General features: G+C 38.4%; 1 protein-coding gene across 2 annotated transcripts; it reads left to right on the top strand.

The window, feature by feature from the left end:
• The first annotated feature begins 426 nt into the window (after positions 1 to 426).
• Positions 427 to 16,957, top strand: LOC5573668 (regulator of G-protein signaling 7). Of its 2 annotated transcripts, XM_021842523.1 has the most exons (7): positions 427 to 620; positions 723 to 1,489; positions 11,993 to 12,322; positions 12,381 to 13,099; positions 13,168 to 13,281; positions 15,989 to 16,114; positions 16,171 to 16,957. In XM_021842523.1, the coding sequence occupies exons 2-7, from the start codon at positions 1,445 to 1,447 to the stop codon at positions 16,496 to 16,498; spliced, it is 1,662 nt and encodes a 553-aa protein (XP_021698215.1). In that variant the 5' UTR covers positions 427 to 620; positions 723 to 1,444; the 3' UTR covers positions 16,499 to 16,957. The 2 variants fall into 2 exon arrangements, with proteins under 2 accessions (XP_021698215.1, XP_021698214.1); XM_021842522.1 differs by having other exon boundaries at positions 427 to 1,489.
• The last annotated feature ends 5,779 nt before the right edge of the window (positions 16,958 to 22,736 follow it).

The raw sequence follows: 22,736 nt of genomic DNA on the forward strand, positions 1-22,736 counted from the left end.
ATTATGCACACTGAAGAAGATTATGGCCAATCCCAGCCGAACTTCTAGTTGATTCTTTGTGCATTTTCACTGACTTCGGTCAATCACGGAATAGCAACCATTGATATGTGTAGTCAGTCTAAGCTAAGCTAAGCTAAGTGTTTACTAACGTATTTATGCAGAGTTGTATCATCAACGTAAATCATCCATAACAAGATAATTGAATAAAAAAATCTCATGCGCAAAACTCATCGAAACGCTTGAAGTGGTATGAAAAAGAAAATCACAAATCGGTTAATTAAAAAATAGTTACAGCTCTTCGAAGTGCTTCATATTGACCCCAGAACATAGACAAAGGGTTAACTTCACAATCTGGATAAAAATTCCACATGGGGGAACTAAGTATATCTCGCAGAAACAGCACCACAAACGACAGATGTTGATGGCGTGCTCACCAGTTGGTCGTTGAATATCGAGGGGTGAAAACGTTCGTTCGCAAACGCGGTCCACTCGGTGGTTGACGGCGGCGTGTGTGTTTCGGTGACGATTACGCGAGCAACAACTCGGGGGGCAATCAGTGGGTGGCGTCCACCCAAATTTATCCTCCAGCCCAATATGTACGGGAGCGACGGGACGTTGTTGTGAGCGAGAGCGTCGTCAGAGTTGCGAGAGGAAGTTGCGATTGAAAGGTCTCGATGAAAAGAATAGTTTAGGATTTTTCCTCCTGTTTTCTCTCACTTCAGTTTTCCATCTATACACTTTTGACCCTGGCCATAAAAGCAGTCGGATTGAGTTTCGCGTGGAAATTGGGTGAATTTTCCAACTTCAGGATCCTTCGAAAAGTGGATTTATAAGTGAAAATGAGTGCTAGACCGTGATATTGAACAGGACATTGGGCGAAGCGGCATCCAAGAAGTGTGCGGTGCTCAACAGGAACAATGTGAAAAGTAGCAGCCGTGTAGGTCCACAAGTGTTTCCAATTTCACTCCAATTTTCACACTTTTCTGAGCACCATACACCCTCTATTAGCATTCTTTGGCAAACGGGATACCCATAGCTTTACGACCTTTCAAGTGCAATATTCGCTAAAATCGCCGCCAGTGATCGAAGTGGTGCATTGTGAGAAAAAACCTTCGAGCAACTTTTCATCTTTGCAAAGCTGTATGGAGAAAAAATGAATCACAAATCTCCATGATGGATGTATTGCTAGCAGTCATCAGCATCGTCGTCGTTGGTTAGAGGCAGAAAAAAGAGCAACTGTGGAAGGAAGGGTATAGCAGACGAACCAAACGGAGGTGGAGGAAACTTTGGCATCGTTGTGATATGGCGAGCAGCAATTTTCAGCGCTAATCGAGCATCGTAAGGAATTTCCGCTCATTTTGCCATAATTTGAGCTTTTTGCTGCTTGCTAAATAACGTCGGATTCACCATCGGCCCTCCCCAGGTGCAAACACATTTTGTATGAATGCGGGATGAATTCCGGCAGCCAACAGAGGCTGGTGACGATAATGTAAGTTATTGAAGTTGAAGAAGCTGGTCAAGTGAACAACTTAGTCAATAATCGCTCACTAAGCACTGTATCTTAAGAGAGCAAACAAATATGGGCGCTTAGTGAATCACAAAGAAAGGAAGTGGGGAAAGGATCCTCAAATTTTTTGGTTGATATTAGGCACGTTTAGTTTGAGCATTGTTGGTTTTTGAACCCTACTCCTTATTTGTGCTTACAATAGAGAATGTAATCTTTTTGTATTAAACTTTGTTTTTACACTATATAAAATAGGTAATATTTATAGTCCCAGAAAACGTTACCAGCAAATCGGTTCTTCTGATCAGTAAGTGGGCACCATGTGCATGCTGTATCTTTTAAATTTATCAATGAAATTTCAATCAGTTTTCTGCACATCGTTAGACAAGTATTGTACAATGTTGTGATAATAAAAATTCTCTTCTTCTTCTTCTTGGCGTTAACGTCCCCACTGGGACAGAGCCGGCTACTCAGCTTAGTGTTCTTATGAGCACTTCCACAGTTATTAACTGAGAGCTTTCTTTGCCAAAGTTGCCATTTTCGCATTCGTATATCGTGTGGCAAGTACGATGATACTCTATGCCCAGGAAAGCCAAGGAAAATTTTCATTACGAAAAGATCCTGGACCGACCTGGAATCGAACCCAGACACCTTCAGCATGGCTTTGCTTTGTAGCCGCGGACTCTAACCACTCGGCTAAGGAAGGCCCCTTATAAAATTAAATTTCACTCGAATATGGAACAACGATTAGAACAGTCGATTTTTGGAGGTTATCAAAATCAATGATTGTTAGAAATTGGCTGGAGTATTTGACAATTTATATTTTTTATTTTCAAGAAAGGCTTGTTCTTCAAAAGCATCATCATTCAGAAGCCTGATGAAAAAAAAAGTTTTACAAAAAAAAAAATCACTTTCCACCTATATTTTTTAGAGAAAACTATTTTCTGATATGAGTAGATGAGTATGAGAAGATTTTTTAAATTAAAAGTACGTCCTGATCGAAGCCCCAATATAGTATCAACATGAAAAATAACTTACGCCTTCAAAGCGTTACTTATTTAGTCCCACGTCACATTTAAAGCACAATAGAAATATAATTGCTTTATTCTTAGAAGACCTTTCAAAGTACATTGACAATCATCAAAATTGGCAACACTGCTGTAATAAAATCGATTTTATTTTCCACATATTATTTTCATAATATGTTCTGAAATTACCACATGAAATATTCGGAGTAAACCATTTACAATTTGCTGTAGATCGATAAATATGCATACACGATTTTAAAAGTATGAGACATTTTAGTAAAACTACCATAAACAGTAAAATTTGTACTAAATACTATGGTTTAAACGCACGATTTAGCTCTCGTTTGTACAAATATAGTTTCTATATTAAACCAATCTAGTTTTGAACACGCTTTTTACTTTTCTCTTCAACTGGAGTGAAAGGACGGTGTATCAGCAAATTTGGCCATAAATGAATAAATCACTAAAGTACCTAATGTCAGAGAATGGTGAAATATAATTTAATTTTTTTAAAGCTATACCTTTAGTAGAATAGTAAAGAATACAAACATACAATTTGTTCATAAAAATTAGTATTTTTGTTTTGCGAAAAATAATGATAAACTTTGACGAACAACTTTTCTTAAGAGTTTTAGGAAAAACTATTTAGCTCTTTAACCAAAAGCATGTTCTAAAATTTTATATTTTTAAACCATTGTAGTATAATAGTTGAACGATGCACAGAAAACCGATTTCGATTTTATCAATAAATAAAAAAGATATAGCATAAACAAAGTGTCCACTTTATAAAATGAACAGTCCTTATCATTTCAATCATTACATTCATTTATTGTATCTAGGTGTTCTGTGTTAGGCAACAATTCTTGTTCTTCTTCTTCTTCTTGGCATTACGTCCTCATTGGGACAAAGCCTGCTTCTCAGCTTAGTGTTCTTAAAAGCTCTTCCACAGTTATTAACTGAGAGCTTTCTTTGCCAAAGTTGCCATTTTCGCATTCGTATATCGTATGGCAGGTACGATGATACTCTATGCCCAGGGTAGTCAAGGAAATTTCCATTACGAAAAGATCCTGGACCGACCGAGAATCGAACCCAGACACCTTCAGCATGGCTTTGCTTTGTAGCCGCGGAATCTAACCACTTGGCTAAGGAAGGCCCCCCACAACACTAGGCAACACTATCATCCTAATTTGGTAAAACTAAATTAAGCATTAATTAACATTTTGTTAACAACATATTACATTTCATTTGCCGTAGCAGTTCAGAATTTTCTCAGGTGAGTTGAATACACCTGCTTATAAGAGAGAAAAAAAAACGCTTTCAATTTGCTTAACCTAAATATATAACGCATTAATCGTGGCAATAGAAGATTACAACATTTTTTGTCTAAAACTATTAAAAATGTTATTCGACATTTGATGTAATGTTTCAACATTGGACATTCTATGTACTATACAAGAGCTTCAGAATCATTTTCATCCAATTTTTCCTGGTATTACAACAGCTAGTCCATATTGGTACAGCATACAGCATGGCATACCTGAACATTTGTTTGAAGATCAAAAGCTTGTTCTTAAGACAGAGTTAAGATTTTCTATTAATAAGTGGATACCGACATTTTATTTATTTGTTACATTCAATGTGATTTTTGAAAATTAAATTCTTATCTAGCATGAGCCCTAGATGCTTAACTTCATCTGATCAATTAATTGGAATCCCTTTCATCGCACAGTGGTTCCAGCTACACAGAAGGGCGGTCATTAATATGAGTCATAAATTCATGCAAATTTGATATGTATTCGTGTTCTACATGCAAAGCATTTCTTCTGATAAGAGGGAGAGTTGCTAAGGTTTTCACCCCCTCCCCCTGCACGTATTGACTTGAGTGATTTTAACATGGAGTGAAGTCTAGTATACGACACTGAAGACGGCCTTACAGTTGAGGTCGAAATACGCGTATCTGTCGAAGCATACACACTTTAGTGGATTAAATGGTATAGTACTAAATTCGGTTTTTCATCTACTTATACTGCCCATAAACACATCATTGTCTCATGTGCATAGAAAATACAGCAAACATGGGACTGACATGCGTTTATGGGCAGTACAGGTATTCCACTGAACAGCGCGAAAATTTATTTCAACTTTATTCACTTATATGAATTAGAAAAGAGAATAAAATCGCAGGAGCTGAACAATAAAAGCTTTCTACGTGTATCGTTGAGCAGCTTACAATGTTTTTTTTTATTAGTATTATTCTAAACATTACATTCATTTCTTATATCTAGGTGTTCTGTGTTAATAGATAACACTATCATCCTAATTTGGTAAAACAAATTTAAGATTTAATTAACATTTTGTTAACAACATATTACATTTCAGTTGCCGTAGCAGTTCAGTTTTTTTACAGGTGAGTTGAATTCACCTGCTTATAAGAGAAAAAAAAAACGTTTTCAATATACTTAACCTAACTTAACCTAAACATATAACGCATTAATCGTGGCAATAGAAGACTGTAACGATTTTTGCCTGAAATTATTTATTATTTTATTTGACATTTGTTCCAATGTTTCAACATTGGATATTCTATGTAACACATTGGTACTGTACCAGGGAGGAAGTCTCAGAATCATTTTCAAAACTTTATTTTGAATTCTCTGCAGAGCTTTCTTCCTGGTATTACAACAGCTAGTCCATATTGGTACAACATACAACATGGCTGGCCTGAAAATTTGTTTGAATATCAAAAGCTTGTTCTTAAGACAAAGTTTTGATTTTCTATTTATAAGGGGATAGAGACATTTAACATATTTATTACATTTGGCTTGAATGCCCTCAATGTGATTTTTGAAAGTTAAATTCTTATCTAGCATGAGTCCTAGATACTTAACTTCATCTGACCAATTTATTGGAACCCCTCTCATCGTGACAACATGTCTACTTGAAGGTTTCAAATAAAGAGCTTTTGGTTTATGTGGGAATATTATTAGTTGAGTTTTGGAAGCATTAGGAGAAATCTTCCATTTTTGCAAGTATGAAGAAAAAATATCCAAACTTTTTTGCAATCGACTACAGGTGACACGCAGGCTTCGTCCTTTGGCGGAGAGGCCTGTGTCATCCGCAAACAAAGATTTTTGACATCCCTGAGGTAACTCAGGTAAGTCAGATGTGAAAATATTGTATAATATTGGTCCCAAAATGCTGCCTTGAGGAACACCAGCTCTTACAGGAAGTCTTTCAGATCTGGAGTTCTGATAATTAACCTGAAGTGTACGATTTGACAGATAACTTTGAATTATTCTAACAATGTATGTTGGAAAATTAAAGTTTTTTAATTTTACAATCAAACCTTCATGCCAAACACTGTCGAATGCTTTTTCTATGTCTAGAAGAGCAAGACCAGTAGAATAGCCTTCAGATTTGTTGGAACGGATCAAATTTGTTACACGTAAAAGTTGATGAGTGGTCGAATGTCCATGGCGGAATCCGAACTGTTCATTGGCAAATATTGAATTCTCGTTGATGTGGGCCATCATTCTGTTCAAAATAACCTTTTCAAAAAGTTTACTGATGGAGGAAAGCTAACTGATTGGACGATAGCTAGAAGCTTCTGCAGGATTTTTGTCTGGTTTTAAAATTGGAACAACCTTAGCATTTTTCCATTTGTCAGGAAAATATGCTAATTGAAAACATTTGTTAAATATATCAACTAAAAATGATAAGCTACTTTCTGGAAGTTTCTTAATGAGGATGTAGAAAATTCCATCATCGCCAGGAGCTTTCATGTTTTTGAATTTTTTAATAATAGTTCTCACTTCTTCCAAATCAGTCTCCCAGGCATTTTCGAAAACGTTCTCTTGATTGAGAATATTTTCGAACTCCTGAGTAACTTTATTTTCAATTGGACTAGTAAGTCCTAAATTAAAATTGTGCGCACTTTCAAACTGCATAGCAAGTTTTTGAGCTTTTTCGCAATTAGATAGTAATAATTTGTTTTCCTCTTTCAATGCCGGTATTGGCTTCTGAGGTTTTTTCAAGATTTTAGATAATTTCCAAAAGGGCTTAGAGCCAGGGTCCAATTGAGAAAGAAAGATTAACATCAAGATTAGAGTCAACATACGTTTCATATATATTCCAGTCGGCTCGTAAATAATTGAAAGTGGAGCTGATAGGATTGAGAATCGCTTCTTGGGATATTTGAAATGTAACAGGGACATGATCAGAATCAAAATCAGCATGAGTAATCAGTTGGCTACAAAGATGACTAGAGTCGGTTAAGACCAAATCAATCGTAGATGAATTTTTAGAAGAGAAAAAACATGTAGGGCTATCAGGGTATCGATTTAAGAAATATCCTGAAGAGCACTCATCAAATAAAATTCTGCCGTTGGAATTACTTTGAGAATTATTCCATGACCGATGTTTGGCATTAAAGTCACCAATGACAAAAAATTTTGACTTATTGCGAGTCAATTTTCGCAAGTCAGTTTGGAGCAAATTAACTTGCTGTCCAGAGCATTGAAAAGGCAAATAGGCAGCTATGAAAGTATATTTACCAAACTGTGTTTCAACAGAAACACCTAAAGTTTCAAAAACTTTAGTTTCAAATGATGAAAACAGTTGATGTTTTATACGCCTATGAATGATGATTGCAACTCCCCCACATGCCCCATCAAGTCTATCATTACGATAAACAAAAAAGTTAGGATCTGTTTTGAGTTTAGATCCAGGTTTTAAATACGTTTCGGTAATAACTGCTATATGCATGTTATTGACCGTAAGAAAATTAAACAGCTCGTCCTCTTTACCATTCAGAGAACGAGCATTCCAATTTAAAATATTTAAATTATTATTAGAAAAACGTAATCCAATAACAATTTGATTTGTAAATTTTACACCTACTTGGACTGCTTTAGTCATAGTGGTGGCTTTTAACATTGCATCAATCATTAGATTCAATTGTTCAGTTAGAAAATTAAAATCAGAGGCAGACATGTCATGTGATTTCCCATTAGAATTTCTGGTAGACGAAGAAGTGGAGTTACCTGTGGCGGCAGGGTTTTTTCCATTTGATTTGAAACAAGTAGAATGGGTACCCATTGATCGAACAGGGGAGGAGTTCGAATTTCCTGCTACGATATCGGCAAAGGATTTACCGTGGGTAGATACATTCGAAAATGAAAGATTCGAACGGCTACCCGACGGATTAAAATTAGTTTGTGAATGAGCATGATTATGATCTTCCTGATGGGTATGATTCATGATCAAGCGATCGTTAACTGAAAAATGAGCATTGTTCGATACTCTACCAGGCAAATTCCGGAAACGACCGTTATCGTAACGGATATTATCTTTCATCTGCCTGGCACGAGCCTCAATGACCCTTTTGCGTGAAGGACAATTCCAAAAATTGGACTTATGGTTAGCCCCGCAATTACAGCATATGAATTTGGTGGTATCTTCCTTCACTGGACAGACGTCCTTAGCGTGAGAAGAACCTCCGCAAATCATGCACTTAGCATCCATGCGACAATTTTTTGTACCATGACCCCACTTTTGGCACCGACGGCACTGAGTGGGGTTCTGGTAATTTCCTCCAGGTTTCTGGAAATGTTCCCACGTCACACGGACATCGAACATAAGTTTAGCTTTTTCTAAAACTTTAATATTATTTAGTTCTTTTTTGTTAAAGTGAACTAAATAATATTCTTGAGAAAGCCCTTTCTGAACAATGCCAGATTGGGTTTTCTTTTTCATAATGATTACTTGGACTGGGGGAAATCCAAGTATATCATTTATTCCATTTTTGATCTCTTCAGGTGATTTATAGTCACTTGAGAGACCTTTCAAGACAACTTTGAACAAACGTTCAGTTTTGTCGTCATAAGTAAAAAAATTGTGCTTCTTCTCTTCAAGATGTTTGAGAAGAAGTTCACGATCTTTAAGAGTTTCCGGCAAAACGCGACAGTCTCCTTTGTTTGCGATTTGGAAGGAAACCTTGATTCCCCTAATGGAGTTCAAGATCTCCTGCCTAAATCCCGCAAATTCGGAACAACTGACCACGATAGGCGGCACTCTTTGCTTCCTCACTTGAATCAAAGAGCCTGGGCTAGAGGCTGCTTCGATTTGGTGTTCGGAAAATTTGTCTAGAGCATCGAACTGATTGTTCATTTCGATACAATTATTCATTTCACCCTTGGAAGAAAGTTCGCGTTCCGGGGAAACTTCCTTTCTTCCATTCTTGCCACGTGTAGTGACAGTTTAAAAACCCACTTTTTTGGAAGGAAGTAGTGAATTCAGAGATTCACCCTTCCTTTTGTTTGTTGTTGATACCATGTTCAATTAATAAATGAAAGAAGACGTGACCTTCGAGAGGTTTTTTCCCAAGACGGTGTCCAAGAAGGATTACCACTGCTAGCTTTCGCCAACGGGTCCAACGAAAAATCGAAGGCACGGGTCCAAACAAGGATCGTAAAGGGATCAATAGTAGAAAAAGTAGTACTAAAAAGTACTGTTTTAGTAGCACTGAAAAATACCGTTTTTAATTTTAGCACTGAAAAGTACTGTTTTTGTAGCACTGAAAAGTACTGTTTTATTGCTTTAGGTAGTTTTTAAGAAAACTTCCAAGAGCAGAGAGAATTCGTGTACGCACAGCACGAAGGTACGATGCGCACTGGGCTTACAATGATTATACATTAAACTCGAGATGATGATACTTGACAGCTACCATTTGTAGTAAATCAAGTTATGTTTTGGTAAACTGGACATACGACACATAAGCGGTTACCACCAATCTGGACGCAAACGGTCACAGCTGCATTTATGTGCAAAATGTAATATAACTACATAGATAAGTTTCATAGAAAAAAGCATGAAGGGATTTGGAGGGGAAACATTCTCTTCGGCTTAGTGAATGTTTCTATAATTTCGAGTTTTTTGTTGAATTTAGGCTGTATATCAGCGATGTAGTTCATCTTTCTTAGGATGATCATCTACCACAATTTTCTCAACATGCTTTTTAGCACTTCAGCAAAAGTCGTCTTCGGCGTACTGTCAACTTCAATACATTTTTCCGACACATCAATTTTCCTATGTTTGGCAGAAGACCGAGTAAGCATTCGTCGAGGAGGAAGTTCGTTTTTCTCACATTTTCAACTTATTGCGAGTCAATTTGAAGCTAATTGACTTGCTGCCCAGTGCATTGAAAATGCTATGACAGTACATTTACCAAGCTGTGTTTCAACAAAAACACCCAAAGTTTCAAAGTTGGTTTCAGAAGAAAAACAAGATTTTATACACCTTTGAATGATGCTACACTAGACTGATGCGAATTTTGAAGTGTTTGCTCCCTTATGCTTAAATGGTGTCAATTATGATGAAAATGATCCTCCCAAAATTTGAAGTGATTCGAAAGAAATTTGTGCACAAGCTATTTGAATTTTATATTGAAATTACTATGGAAAAGGCAAACCTTTTGTGTTCAGTCCTCTAACTGCTCGTCATAATGATCTACGGAGAAGTGAACACACTCATCTCATGTGAAATCTTCTCAGCCAGGAGCACCACTGTTGCCTGCCGAACAGTTGGTGAAGCATGCTACATGTAAACCAACTTTAAGGTGATGAATAAAAATTTATCCTGACGTCCAATCGAAAAGTGGTCTTCGGCAAAGTTGTAGCTGCAAGGATTTCACATTAGAAGAAATTGTTCACTTTTCCATAAAATATGATGACGAAGAGATAGAGGGCTGAACACATAAGATTGACGTTTTCTATAGTAATCTCCATTTATACTTCAAATGATGCGTACACAGTCAAATTTATTTCGAATCACTTCAAACTTAGGGAGGATGCTATTTACCATAATTATAATCGTTTAACCATAGGGGAGCCAAAATTTCAAAATTTGCATCACTCTAATGCTACACTACATCCAGGCGATATTCAAAAAAGTTTGCATCTGTTTTCAGTTTTGATTCAGGAATAACTGCTATATGTATGTAATATTAGCTTTTATAAGCAGGGAATTTAATCATCTCGGTCTCTTTACCAATCAAAGTAGAGCCAATTTAAAATGTATAAATATATATTTTTTTATCGATAGAAAAACCTAATCCAATAACTATTTTACATGTATATTTCACACAAACTTGGACTGCTTCAGCCATAGTGGTGGTTTTGAACACTGCATAAATCCTTTGTTTCAATTGTTCAGTTAAAAATCAAATTCAGAGGGAGATATGAACTATTGGATCTGCTCGACCCTAGAACATACTTTCCCAAACTGTGGGTCTAGAAACATATTTGCCTATCTACGATGAAATAATTTTTATTTTGTTATTATTAATTTCTTTATTTGTATCATTCCAAACATTACATTCACTATCACCTAATTTGGTAAAACAAATTTAAGATTTTATTAACATTTTGTTAACAACATATTACATTTCATTTGCGGTAGCAGTTCAGATTTTTTCAGAGCTGGTTTCACCTGCTTATAAGAGAAAGAAAAATAACGTTTTTAATTTACTTAACCTAACTTAACCTAAACATATAACGCATTAATCGTGGCAATAGAAGATTGCAACGATTTTTGCCTGAAATTATCAATTATTTTATTTGAAATTTGTTCCAATGTTTCAACGTCAACATTGGATATTCTATGTAACTCATTGGTACTATACCAGGGAGGAAGCTTCAGAATCATTTTCAAAATTTTATTTTAAATTCTCTGCAGAGCTTTCTTCCTGGTATTACAGCAGCTAGTCCACATTGGTACAGCATACAACATGGCTGGCCTGAAAATTTGTTTGAATATCAAAAGCTTGTTCTTGAGACAAAGTCTTGATTTTCTATTAATAAGGGGATAGAGACATTTTACATATTTGTTACATTTAGCTTGAATGCCCTCGATTTGATTTTTGAAAGTTAAATTCTTATCTAGCATGAGCCCTAGATACTTAACTTCATCTGACCAATTTATTGGAACCCCTCTCATCGTGACAACATGTCTACTCGAATGTTTCAAATGAAAAGTTTTTGGTTTATGTGGGAATATCATTAAAACTCAACTCAAGAAGCATTAAGAGAAATCTTCCAATTTTGCAAGTATGAAGAAAAAATATCCAAACTATTTTGCAATCGACTACAGATGACACGCAGGCTTCGTCCTTTGGCGGAGAGGCCTGTGTCATCCGCAAACAAGGATTTTTGACATCCCTGAGGTAACTCAGGTAAGTCAGATATGAAAATATTGTATAATATTGGTCCTTAAAAGCTGCCTTGAGGAACACCAGCTCTTACAGGAAGTCTATCAGACCTGGAGTTCTGATATACGATGAAATAATTGGTTTTACAATCCTAGCTCTAAGAAATTTGAGAAACTATGCTCAATCGTCTAGCAGATTCAATAGTTCAATTACATTAAATGATAACTTGAATATGATTATTTGCAAAACTTCCAGACACAACCCGTGACGGGCAGAACTCAGTTGTGGATCGGTACCATCGATGGGACGATGGTAACAATGACTACGGAGATCGACAAGGACAAGGCAGTATCAATAATCGTTCCGAAGAAAATGGCATCCAACGAGAAGGACAAGGACAAAGAACGAGAAAAGGACAAAGATAAGGACAAGGACAAAAATGCAATAAACAGCACTCCTGGTGTTAGCGGAACCAGTGCGGGTAGCTCTGGAGTTGCCCCTTCCGGTGGAAATCGTGGTAGCCAGTCGCATAGCACGCAAGTCGTTATGAATCAGGATGCGCCGAATATTTTAGTTTACAAGAAGGTAGCTAGATGTTTCTTGGTAAATTGAGAAACTTAACAATGGGTGTTCTTTTTTCCAGATGGAAGGCATAGTGGAGCGTATGCAAAGTGAGGAAGGTGGTGTCTCGGTGCGTACAATCAAAGCATTCATGAGCAAAGTACCGTCCGTATTCACCGGCTCTGATTTGATTGCGTGGATTATGAAGAATCTTAAAATTGACGATGTAGCGGAAGCGTTGCACATTGCACATCTACTTGCGTCCCACGGGTACCTGTTTCCAATCGATGATCACCAGCTGACGGTGAAGAACGATGGGACATTCTATCGTTTTCAGACACCTTACTTTTGGCCATCGAACTGTTGGGAACCGGAGAACACCGACTACGCTGTCTATCTGTGCAAACGAACCATGCAGAACAAGACCCGCTTGGAACTAGCGGACTACGAAGCGGAAAACTTGGCCAAACTACAAAAGATGTTTTCGCGCAAATGGGAGTTTATTTTCATGCAAGCGGAAGCCCAAAGCAAGGTGGACAAGAAGCGTGATAAGCTGGAACGAAAAGTGCTCGATTCCCAGGAGCGCGCATTTTGGGATGTACACCGTCCGATGCCCGGTTGTGTCAACACCACCGAGGTAGATATTAAGAAAGCGTACCGCCGTGGTGCCTCCACGCACGGCTCAGGCTCATCCGGCGCGGCCGTCAATAGCAATCCAATCGAGCAACTCACTAGACAAATTAAGCTCTTGAAACTCAAGTTAGAACGTAGAACCATTAAGATCTCCAAAGTAGCCGAATCGTAAGTTAAAGTTGAGGTAATGATCAATGCGAGCAATCTGAATAAGTCATCTTGTTTTCCTATTCCAGTTATATATCATATTTCGAACAATATAACGAATACGATTACTTTCTCACAACACCTGATCAGCCAAATCCTTGGATAACGGACAATATTGAAATGTGGGACACAGATCGAACTGCGTAAGTATTGATATAACTATTGTGGCCTTTCGTTATACAGTATCCAAACCATCGAGTTTATAGTTGCACTCGGTGGTTGACCGAAGTTGAACAGAGATTGTATGAATGGTGCTTGCATTACGGCAATCCAACCCATAGTATGTATCATAAGTCCAAATCATGGTGTATTTTTATAAGATAAAAACACACTGGAAACATGATATCAGGGTGCATAATCATGATTTTGGGAGTCTGATTTCTACAGCCTCCTGACACCGCCCATACAACCCCATTGAAAAATAACGAGCAAACATCTATGGTACCCACTGGGAAGTGGTTCCCACTGACAGCTCAATGTGTGTAAACAAATAACCGTTTGAGGAATAACAATCGATGATGGCGAAATCTTTTTCTCCGAAAAATTTATTTTCCCGCATAAAAAAAGTTATTCGAACAAACAAACGGTTGCAAACTATTGGATTGTAGTACAGCAAGTCAATTTGTGTTGATAAGATTAGCTAGAAACATATTTTAGTATTGGAGGAAAAATTCCCTAATATGATTAGGCCAATGTACGTTGTTGAAGCAGCCCTTCGACGAGCACCTGAATGGTGCTGAGAGCACAGGCAATGAAGGACGGGACAACGGAGGAAATGCCTTCGTCAGTACTGCGGAAGATGGAAACCAACCAGCCCCCACTTTGAGGGAGTGGAGGATGCCATTCACCAGCTCAAGAACAATAAAGCTGCTGGTAAGGATGGTATCGGAGCTGAACTCATAAAGATGGGTCCGGAAAGGCTGGCCATTTGTCTGCACCGGCTGATAGGCACAATCTGGGAAACAGAATAGCTACCGGAGGAGTGGAAGGAAGGGGTAATCTGCCCCATCTACAAGAAAGGCGACAAGTTAGACTGTGAGAACTTTCGAGCGATCACCATTCTAAATGCGGCCTACAAAGTACTATCCCAGATCATCTTCCGTCGTTTGTCACCCGTAGTAAACGAGTTCGTGGGAAGTTATCAAGCCGGCTTCGTTGACGGCCGATCGACAACGGACCAGATCTTTACTGTACGGCAAATCCTCCAAAAAAGGCCGTGAATACCAGGTCCAAACGCATCACCTTTTCATCGATTTCATGGCGGCATACGACAGTATCGACCGCGTAGAGCTATGGAAAATCATGGACGAGAACAGCTTTCCCGGGAAGCTCACGAGACTGATAAGAGCGACGATGGAAGGTGTGCAAAATTGTGTGAAGGTTTCAGGCGAACACTCCAGTTCGTTTGGATCCCACCGGGGACTACGACAAGGTGATGGACTTTCGTGCCTGTTGTTCAATATTGCGCTAGAAGGTGTTATGCGGAGAGCCGGGCTTAACAGCCGGGTACGATTTTTACGAGATCCAGTCAATTTGTTTGCTTCGCGGATGATATGGACATCGTCGGCCGAACATTTGAAAAGGTGGCAGACCTGTACACCCGCCTGAAACGCGAGGCAGCAAAAGTTGGACTGGTGGTGAATGCGGCCAAGACAAAGTACATGCTAGCTGGTGGGGCCGAGCGCGACAGGGCTCGCCTAGGTAGCAGTGTTACGATAGACGGGGATACGTTCGAGGTGGTCGACGAGTTCGTCTACCTTGGATCCTTGCTGACGGCTGACAATAACGTTAGCCGTGAAATACGGAGGCGCATCATCAGTGGAAGTCGGGCCTACTATGGCCTCCAGAAGAAGCTGCGGTCAAAAAAGATTCACGCCCGCACCAAATGTACCATGTACAAAACGCTCATAAGGCCGGTAGTCCTCTACGGGCATGAAACGTGGACGATGCTCGAGGAGGACCTGCAAGCACTTGGAGTCTTCGAACGTAGGGTGCTTAGGACGATCTTCGGCGGTGTGCAGGAGAACGGTGTGTGGCGGCGAAGGATGAACCACGAGCTCGCCCAACTCTACGGCGAACCCAGTATCCAGAAGGTGGCCAAAGCTGGAAGGATACGATGGGCAGGGCATGTTGCAAGAATGCCGGACAGCAACCCTGCAAAGATGGTGTTCGCTTCGGATCCGGTTGGTACAAGAAGGCGTGGAGCGCAGCGAGCTAGGTGGGCGGATCAAGTGCGTATCGATTTGGCGAGCGTGGGGCAGAACCGAGGATGGAGAGATGCGGCCACGAACCGAGTATTGTGGCGTGAAATTGTTGATTCAGTGTTATCTGTGTAGATGTTAACTAAATAAATGAAATAAATGAACGTTGTTGCTATTGAGTTTGATGCTGACCTCGAAAACATGGCTGCCTAGCACCGGGTTGGATTTCTACCCGTGCACTCAGAAAAAAAAAGTCAACAAATTACTAAAGTTTATGCCCTAATTAGTATTTTCTATCTGTCCCTCTTTCATTCTACTGTGAATTTTAAAACTATTTATCATTTCGACTGCGTTCAAGCTTCGCGATGCTTCAACCCAGGCGAATTGACGGACACCATAAATATTTCTTTTAGAGTGAAAGAGAGGCAGATAGAAAGTAGTCAAAAATGACTAAAATTTAGTAATAATGTGACTATCCGTGTTTCTAAGTCTAGCTCGATTTCTACTTTTGTTTTCATTGTTGCTTTCAAATCTGAGGGTTACGATTATTCCTACCAGTAATTTACCAACTCAGACAATTATATTATTTATGCAAACCAACATGACCAAATTCGTCCGGTACTAACATTCCTAAATTGTACAATTTCAGCAAAGACGTATCTCTTAAACGTGTGAAACGATGGGGCTTTAGCTTACGAGAGCTATTGATTGATCCCGTAGGACGAGAACAATTTTCCAAGTTTTTGGATAAAGAGTTCAGCGGAGAGAATTTGAAGTATATAACAACTAAGTTTAAAAAATTTCAACAAATAACATTCTCCACTTTTCAAGGTTTTGGGAATCGGTCCAGAGCATGAAAGCTCAACCCCAATCGAAGGTGAAGGAAGCTGCCCATGCAATCTATTTGGAGTTCCTTGCTCCCGATGCGCCCTGCCCAGTGAACGTCGATTCCAAATCGATGGAATTGGCCAGGGAAGCGGTGAGCAGCTCGGCACCTCCGAATCGATGGTGTTTCGATGTGGCTGCTGCCCACGTGTACCATTTGATGAAGAGCGACTCATATTCGCGGTATCTTCGGTCCGACATGTACAAAGAGTATCTCAATGGGTCCAAAAAGAAGAACAAGTCCATACCAAATTTGTTCGGTGTAAAGCGTTAATCTGGATGGAGACAAAGCTTGAGTGTACGCAATCGAAAGTGGATATTTTAGCGCGAACATTTGTAGCGGACTCACGAAAAAAAAATGAAGCAAATCGACCGTTTTAAAATCAGGTTATACCAAACAGATGCCCATTGAATTGAACTGTAGATTTACTAGTCAGTAAGACAAGCAAGTTAAGACATTGTGTAAAATCAAAACCAAAAAAAAAAACAGAACATAAGGAATTGTTGAATATACTTCAAAGTTAGTGTGATCTGCCGGAATCTCTACGGTTCCACGTCATGACAAAAAAAAAACATGTGTAATACAATTATCCTCGATAATATTATTCACCTTGCAAGACGACTTGAAAAAGCGAAATTTTTCCTGCTGATGAACAACCAGGCAGCATTCAAAGAATATTATTAAGAGTCTGAGGGAAATATATATTATATAGATGACGAATTGTCACGATAACCAACGCTACCTATATGCTAGATGACAAACCTTTAACACCAGTGTTTTTAATTGGGGGGATTGCAAGTGATTATTTACGGGAAAGACCAAATTTCTGGGGGATGGATTGTATCGATCCATAATCATTTAATTATTTTGATAATAAAACATATACAGTACAATACTGGCAAAACATTTTCAACTATTTCGATTTTCATACAAAATAGTCAAATTTAAAGGCTTAGATCTGAGTTATTTATGGATTGATTTGAACGAATTTTTTCACAGCACCTCAGACACAACATGAAAACATATATATTTACTTTCACGAGTTCAAAGGCAATAACGGTTGAACTAGACTGAGTTAAATTTCAATAATTGACAAAAATAGGATAAAGTTTGACAAAATCCTTAGCAAACTTCTACATTTTGACAAGGTAAACAAGTACGCTGAAGACACTTAAGACAGAAGAATTTTTTTGTAGGTCTCTCATATGCTGAGCAAAATCGTTTTAAATTTTTCGACAATTTTTTTTTTTTTTTAAAGCGACCCTCCACTCAACCCCCACACCAAAAAGCTCAGTATGAGCCCCCTGGTAGTGGACGCATCTTTTTATACATAATAAACATAATTTAAAAAGTAAACTTTCAATGCTAAGGTGAGAGCGAAGAACGACGTTCAACAAATATGACTATGGGATTTCCCAGTGGAATAGTATTCCTTTGAAGGGATCCCTTGAACGACAAAAGCTAATTAGTTGATAAATAAATGAAACAGATAATTTAACTAGAGTGTAAATCTGAAACAAGATGAGCAATAAAGAAAATTGACAACAAATCAAATAACAGTTCTGGCAGCATTTTATAAAAATTCGTTGATATTTGCTTTGAAGTGATGTTTTAATTTGGTTTTGAATAGTATACGATTGTTTATTGTTTTTAAGTGTTCGGGTACGACGTTATACACAGACGGACCATAAAAAGTGATTCGCATTTGACCCAAACAAGTGGATGCTCTTGAGCGCAATATGTTGCTTGCGTAACGAGTATTATGTACATGACTACTGGTTGAAAATGTAAGGTTACAATGAAAATCTGGATTTTTAAGCTTATCAAACATAAACAAACATGTTTGCAGCTTGCACAAACCTCGCAGTGGCAAAATACTGTGTGATGTATTGGCATATAATTGTACAGTAGAATGTAGCCTTGGTAAATTATAAACAATTTTCAAACATCTGTTCTGTAGCACTTGTATTTTATGCAAATTGGATTTACTTGCATGACCCCAAACGATGATTAAGTACTGCAAATGAGAGTGAATACATCCATAATAGTAACTTAGGAGTGCATTCCTCGGCACAAACTTCCTTACACGGTACATCAACCCGCAAAGGGAAGAGACCTTCCTTGTAGTAGATTCTATGTGTTCCCTCCATGAATGTATATGATCTAATCTCAGTCCAAGGTACTTGTAGCTTGACACTTCCTCAACTTCTGTGTTTGAGATTTTTGGATTGACGTGTGGTAAAATTTTTTTCCTAGGCGAGTGAAATAACATGTATTTGGTCTTAGACAGATTAAGTGAGAGCAAATTTGAATCAAAAAATCTTTTGAGCAGCTGTAAGTCATCATTTATGCAATTAATAATTGACGATGTGCTAACGCTCGGATAGAACAACGCTGTATCATCAGCGAACAATTTAGGGATTCCTTTAAGTGGTAATTTACCTAGATCATTAATGTATATCTATATAAATAAAAATGGAATGGTGTTTGTATGTCACGAAATGGCTTACGAACGGGTCAACGGATTTGAATAATTCTTTCTCAGTGTTGTTCGCAAAGGGTTCCGACGTGTTTGTGTGTATAAAAATCCCAGGATATTCACCGGGAAAGTTGAAAAAACGAGCGCGAACGAAACTGTCATTTTATATGGGACAATCAAAAGCGTTTTTCAACAGCCTACTTGATGGCAAGACGAAGTTTGCCGGGACCACTAGTTAAGAATAAAAGAGGACCAATATTACTGCCTTGTGGCACTCCAACTTTGATGAATCGCGTAGAACTATGTGCATTTTGTACCGCTACAAACTGTTTTCTATCATTGAGATAACTATGAATAATATCATAGGCTAATCCACGTATGCCATAGCTTTCTAATTTTTCTAATAATATCTGATGATTCAGCGTATCGAATGCCTTTTTAAGGTCAATAAAAAGGCCCCCAATTGTGCATTTTTATCAATACCTTCAATCAAGAAATTTACAAGTTCCACAATAGCCGTTGAAGTGTTACATCCTTTACGAAAACCGTATTGGTATTTGTACAAAATATTATGTTTGTTCAAAAAATTTAGAAGCCGTGTCACAAGCAGTTTTTCAAATATTTTACTGAATACGGATAAGGTAGAAATGGGTCGATAATTGCATGGATAAATTTAACTTTATTCAAATTATTTTTGATATCGTTTGTAGAAAACAATCTAAAAAAAATATGATAAAATTCAAGTTATATATAAATTACTGTTAAAATTTAATCCAAGTAATTAAGATTTTACAGATTATACGAAGAAGTTACAAATGTTTTTTTTTCAGTTATATTACTGAGAACATTCCTGAGATTTTTTTTCGAGTTACCTCCGAATACTTTTCCTGACAGTTCTCGCGTAACAATTCTAAAGGGCCAATGATCAAATTGAGCATGAGCATGAGCATTGATGACCGTACAATTCGTAGTTGCTATAGGAGTATACTCCGTGATTGACCAGAATAATCGAAGTTGCACAAGTAATTAACAGATCTAGCATTGGTATAGCTTTCCATCTTCAATGTACACTTTCGAGAACCCCAAAAACTATAAAGTCAATAACGGCGCTGGCCACGTCCTTACGGTCATCGGGGAAAGGAAGGATAATGAGTGTGACATCCATTGTTACTAGAGACCGATATCACCTCTGCATCTCCATGGTTGTCACAGGAAGGAGTTAGCGAAGAGGGTTTAAAAGCTACATAATCAGGATTCACCTTGGTAAGTGATGCGATTCATGCAGCCTCAGTTCAAAAAGTCACTCATAAGACATTAAAGACAACGTGAACCTATTTTAAGTCGACATTTTTAATGTCGAACCATTCAAAGTTGTTTTTGTAATGACATAGCATAGCATAGCATAGACTGACTGTACATGTCAATGGTTGCTACTCCGTGATTGATCCGAACCGGTAAGAATTGCACTTCGATCCAAATGAATAAGGGATGAGATTTTCCGCATATTCTCGAAGTGCAATTTTAGCAGCTCTCATATTATTGATCAATAACGGCGCCGGCCAAGTCCTTACAGTCAGTTGGGAAGGGTAAGGAACGTTATTGTGTAATGATCGTTGCTTCTAAAGACCGAGAATACCTCTGCATCTCCACAATCATCACGGGACAGGTTGATTAGTGAGGAAGGAAAAAGATCTGGGAGTCACCTTTGGTCGGTGATGCGATCCATGGATTAGGAGGGAAAACACGAAACTTAAAACTAGTGTTGCATTTTTGTATCGCAGAAAAAAAAATTGAGAGAAATTATAAAAAAAAGTCGACATTCATAATATCGAACTATTCAGAGGTTATTTTTAGTAATGACGAAGACAAAGAAGATTGCGTATTTTAAAAGTGTATGTAACAGAAATAAGGGTATTGTCGACACATGTAATGACGAACCATTCAAAGTATGTTTGAAAATTAAAATAAAATTAAAAAAAAAGTTACGTTGCAACAAAAAAAATGTCTTACGTCGACATTCATAATGTCGAACTATTCAAAGGTTATTTTGATCAATGACGAAAACATAGTGGTATATTAAGTTTGAATGAAACGCGAAAAAGTCGACACTTGTAGTGACGAACCATTCATAGCTTGTTTGAAAATACAATAAAAGCTACTTATAGCAACGATAAAAATGAATTATCTTAAGCATGAAACGATCTCACCAGTACTTCGTCCTCAGCTGAACACGAAGCTTTTCGCACTTGATCAACACGAACCGAAGACGATTGGTCTTGACTCCGTTGCGCGTCCCACCGGAACATGCAACCGAATCAAAAGACCACGCACTATTGTCATTTTTTTTTTTTTTTTTTGTCCGCACTCGAATGACGCGAACCGAACACGCTTTGTCTTGATTCCGTCGCGCGTTCCATCGGAACACGCAACCAAATCAAAAGACCACGCACTCTGCTCTGGCCTCTGTAAAGCACCGGACAAACGAACGAAGCCACCGAAAACACACTCCGAACGCGCAAAAATAAATCGGACTGCTTGGGTCTTCACAAAGGACTGGGCAAACGAACGAAGCCAGTGAAAATACACTCCGAGCGCGCGAAAATGAATCGGACAGCTTGGGTCTTCGCAAAGCACTCCGTGTTACTTTGTCACTATCGAGAAGTAATAAAGTATTCGTTTTTTTTACAGTTGTCATTCCTAACTTGATCACAGGAAAGGATTCTAATTGAAAGGTTCCGCTTTTTATACCCTTCGAAGAGTGTGATGGGCCACTCTCCGCAGGCGCGCGAGGTCATTCTCGGCTACTGGAAAACCGAGACTTGTCACTTTTAACAAGGTTTAGAATGTAACAAGGACTAATAGTGTTCCTTTGACTACTATAGCATCCTGTTCTCTTCGTTTGAAGCAGTCAGGACTAGGGTTCATTGGTAGATCTTTACCCCATAACGCACCACGAAAAGGTGATCTACCCGCGTTATGAAGTTGTTTTTGTAATGACAAGAAACAAAGTTGAAAGGAAAGCATATGTAATATTAAACATGAACAAGAGTTTTCGTCGACACTTATAGTGACGAACCATTCATATTTTGTTGTTTAAATACATAAAGAGTGACATTTCTGTCGTTGTCATGATCAGTGGTGGAAAAGTTCGCATCACGAAGCAGATCACGAGTGTATACAAACGCATAACAAACATCACAGACTCGTGAACTGGCTAGGTGTGAGTAAGTTCGCACCCGTCTGCTCGGGAGAACATGTCAAAAGAAGTAGCAACAAGCTCGGGAACGTTTACTCGCGAGTAACAGGGCAATTTTGACATACAAATTGATTGTATAACCATCAAATCGACAGTAAACTACCAGTTTGTAGTCAAAAACTTTGGAAAACCATAAATCTCGGAGGGGAAGCAGATTTTTTTCCCCAAAATCACAATATGACTCTGAACAGCTCCGGACACGTTCGCAAATCACTTTTAGCTTCGGTTACTCGGGAACACGACAAATGCGAGTAAACCAGCGTTCTGACGCTCGGGAGCGTTTGGTTTTGATTTTGTTCCAGTTCAGAAAAAATGCTCGCCACTTTCCATCACTGGTCATGATACAAATTTTGTGCTTATTCCGCGAAGCGTGGGAGTCAAGCCGCTCTCACCTCAAGTGACGTGAGACGATGGGAATGGAAGCGAGTCGACAGTTGTCACCTCACTCGACTCGTCTCACCTCACACTCCGCGCAGAATAAGCACATTTGCTTTATAGTAATTAACCATTCAAGATAATAGCATGTAACAGGCTCACCAAATTAATTATCCATCCTTGACTGAGCAGCCATAAGCGAAACACACACAAAAATCCACTCCGACAACTCTGAACCCGAACTCGCATATTTTGGCCTTTGGAAAGCACTCTTTTCCGGACGTAAATCTTAATATGAATGCAAAGGATTAAAACGCACTCCGAATCACAATCGGCTTAAATTCACTAAAATAATTATCAGAATCAGCAAAAAAAAAAAGCGAGCAAAAATTTTCGACTTT

The sequence above is a fragment of the Aedes aegypti genome, chromosome 2, assembly GCF_002204515.2.
Source record: "Aedes aegypti strain LVP_AGWG chromosome 2, AaegL5.0 Primary Assembly, whole genome shotgun sequence".
NCBI classification, from domain to species: domain Eukaryota; kingdom Metazoa; phylum Arthropoda; class Insecta; order Diptera; family Culicidae; genus Aedes; species Aedes aegypti.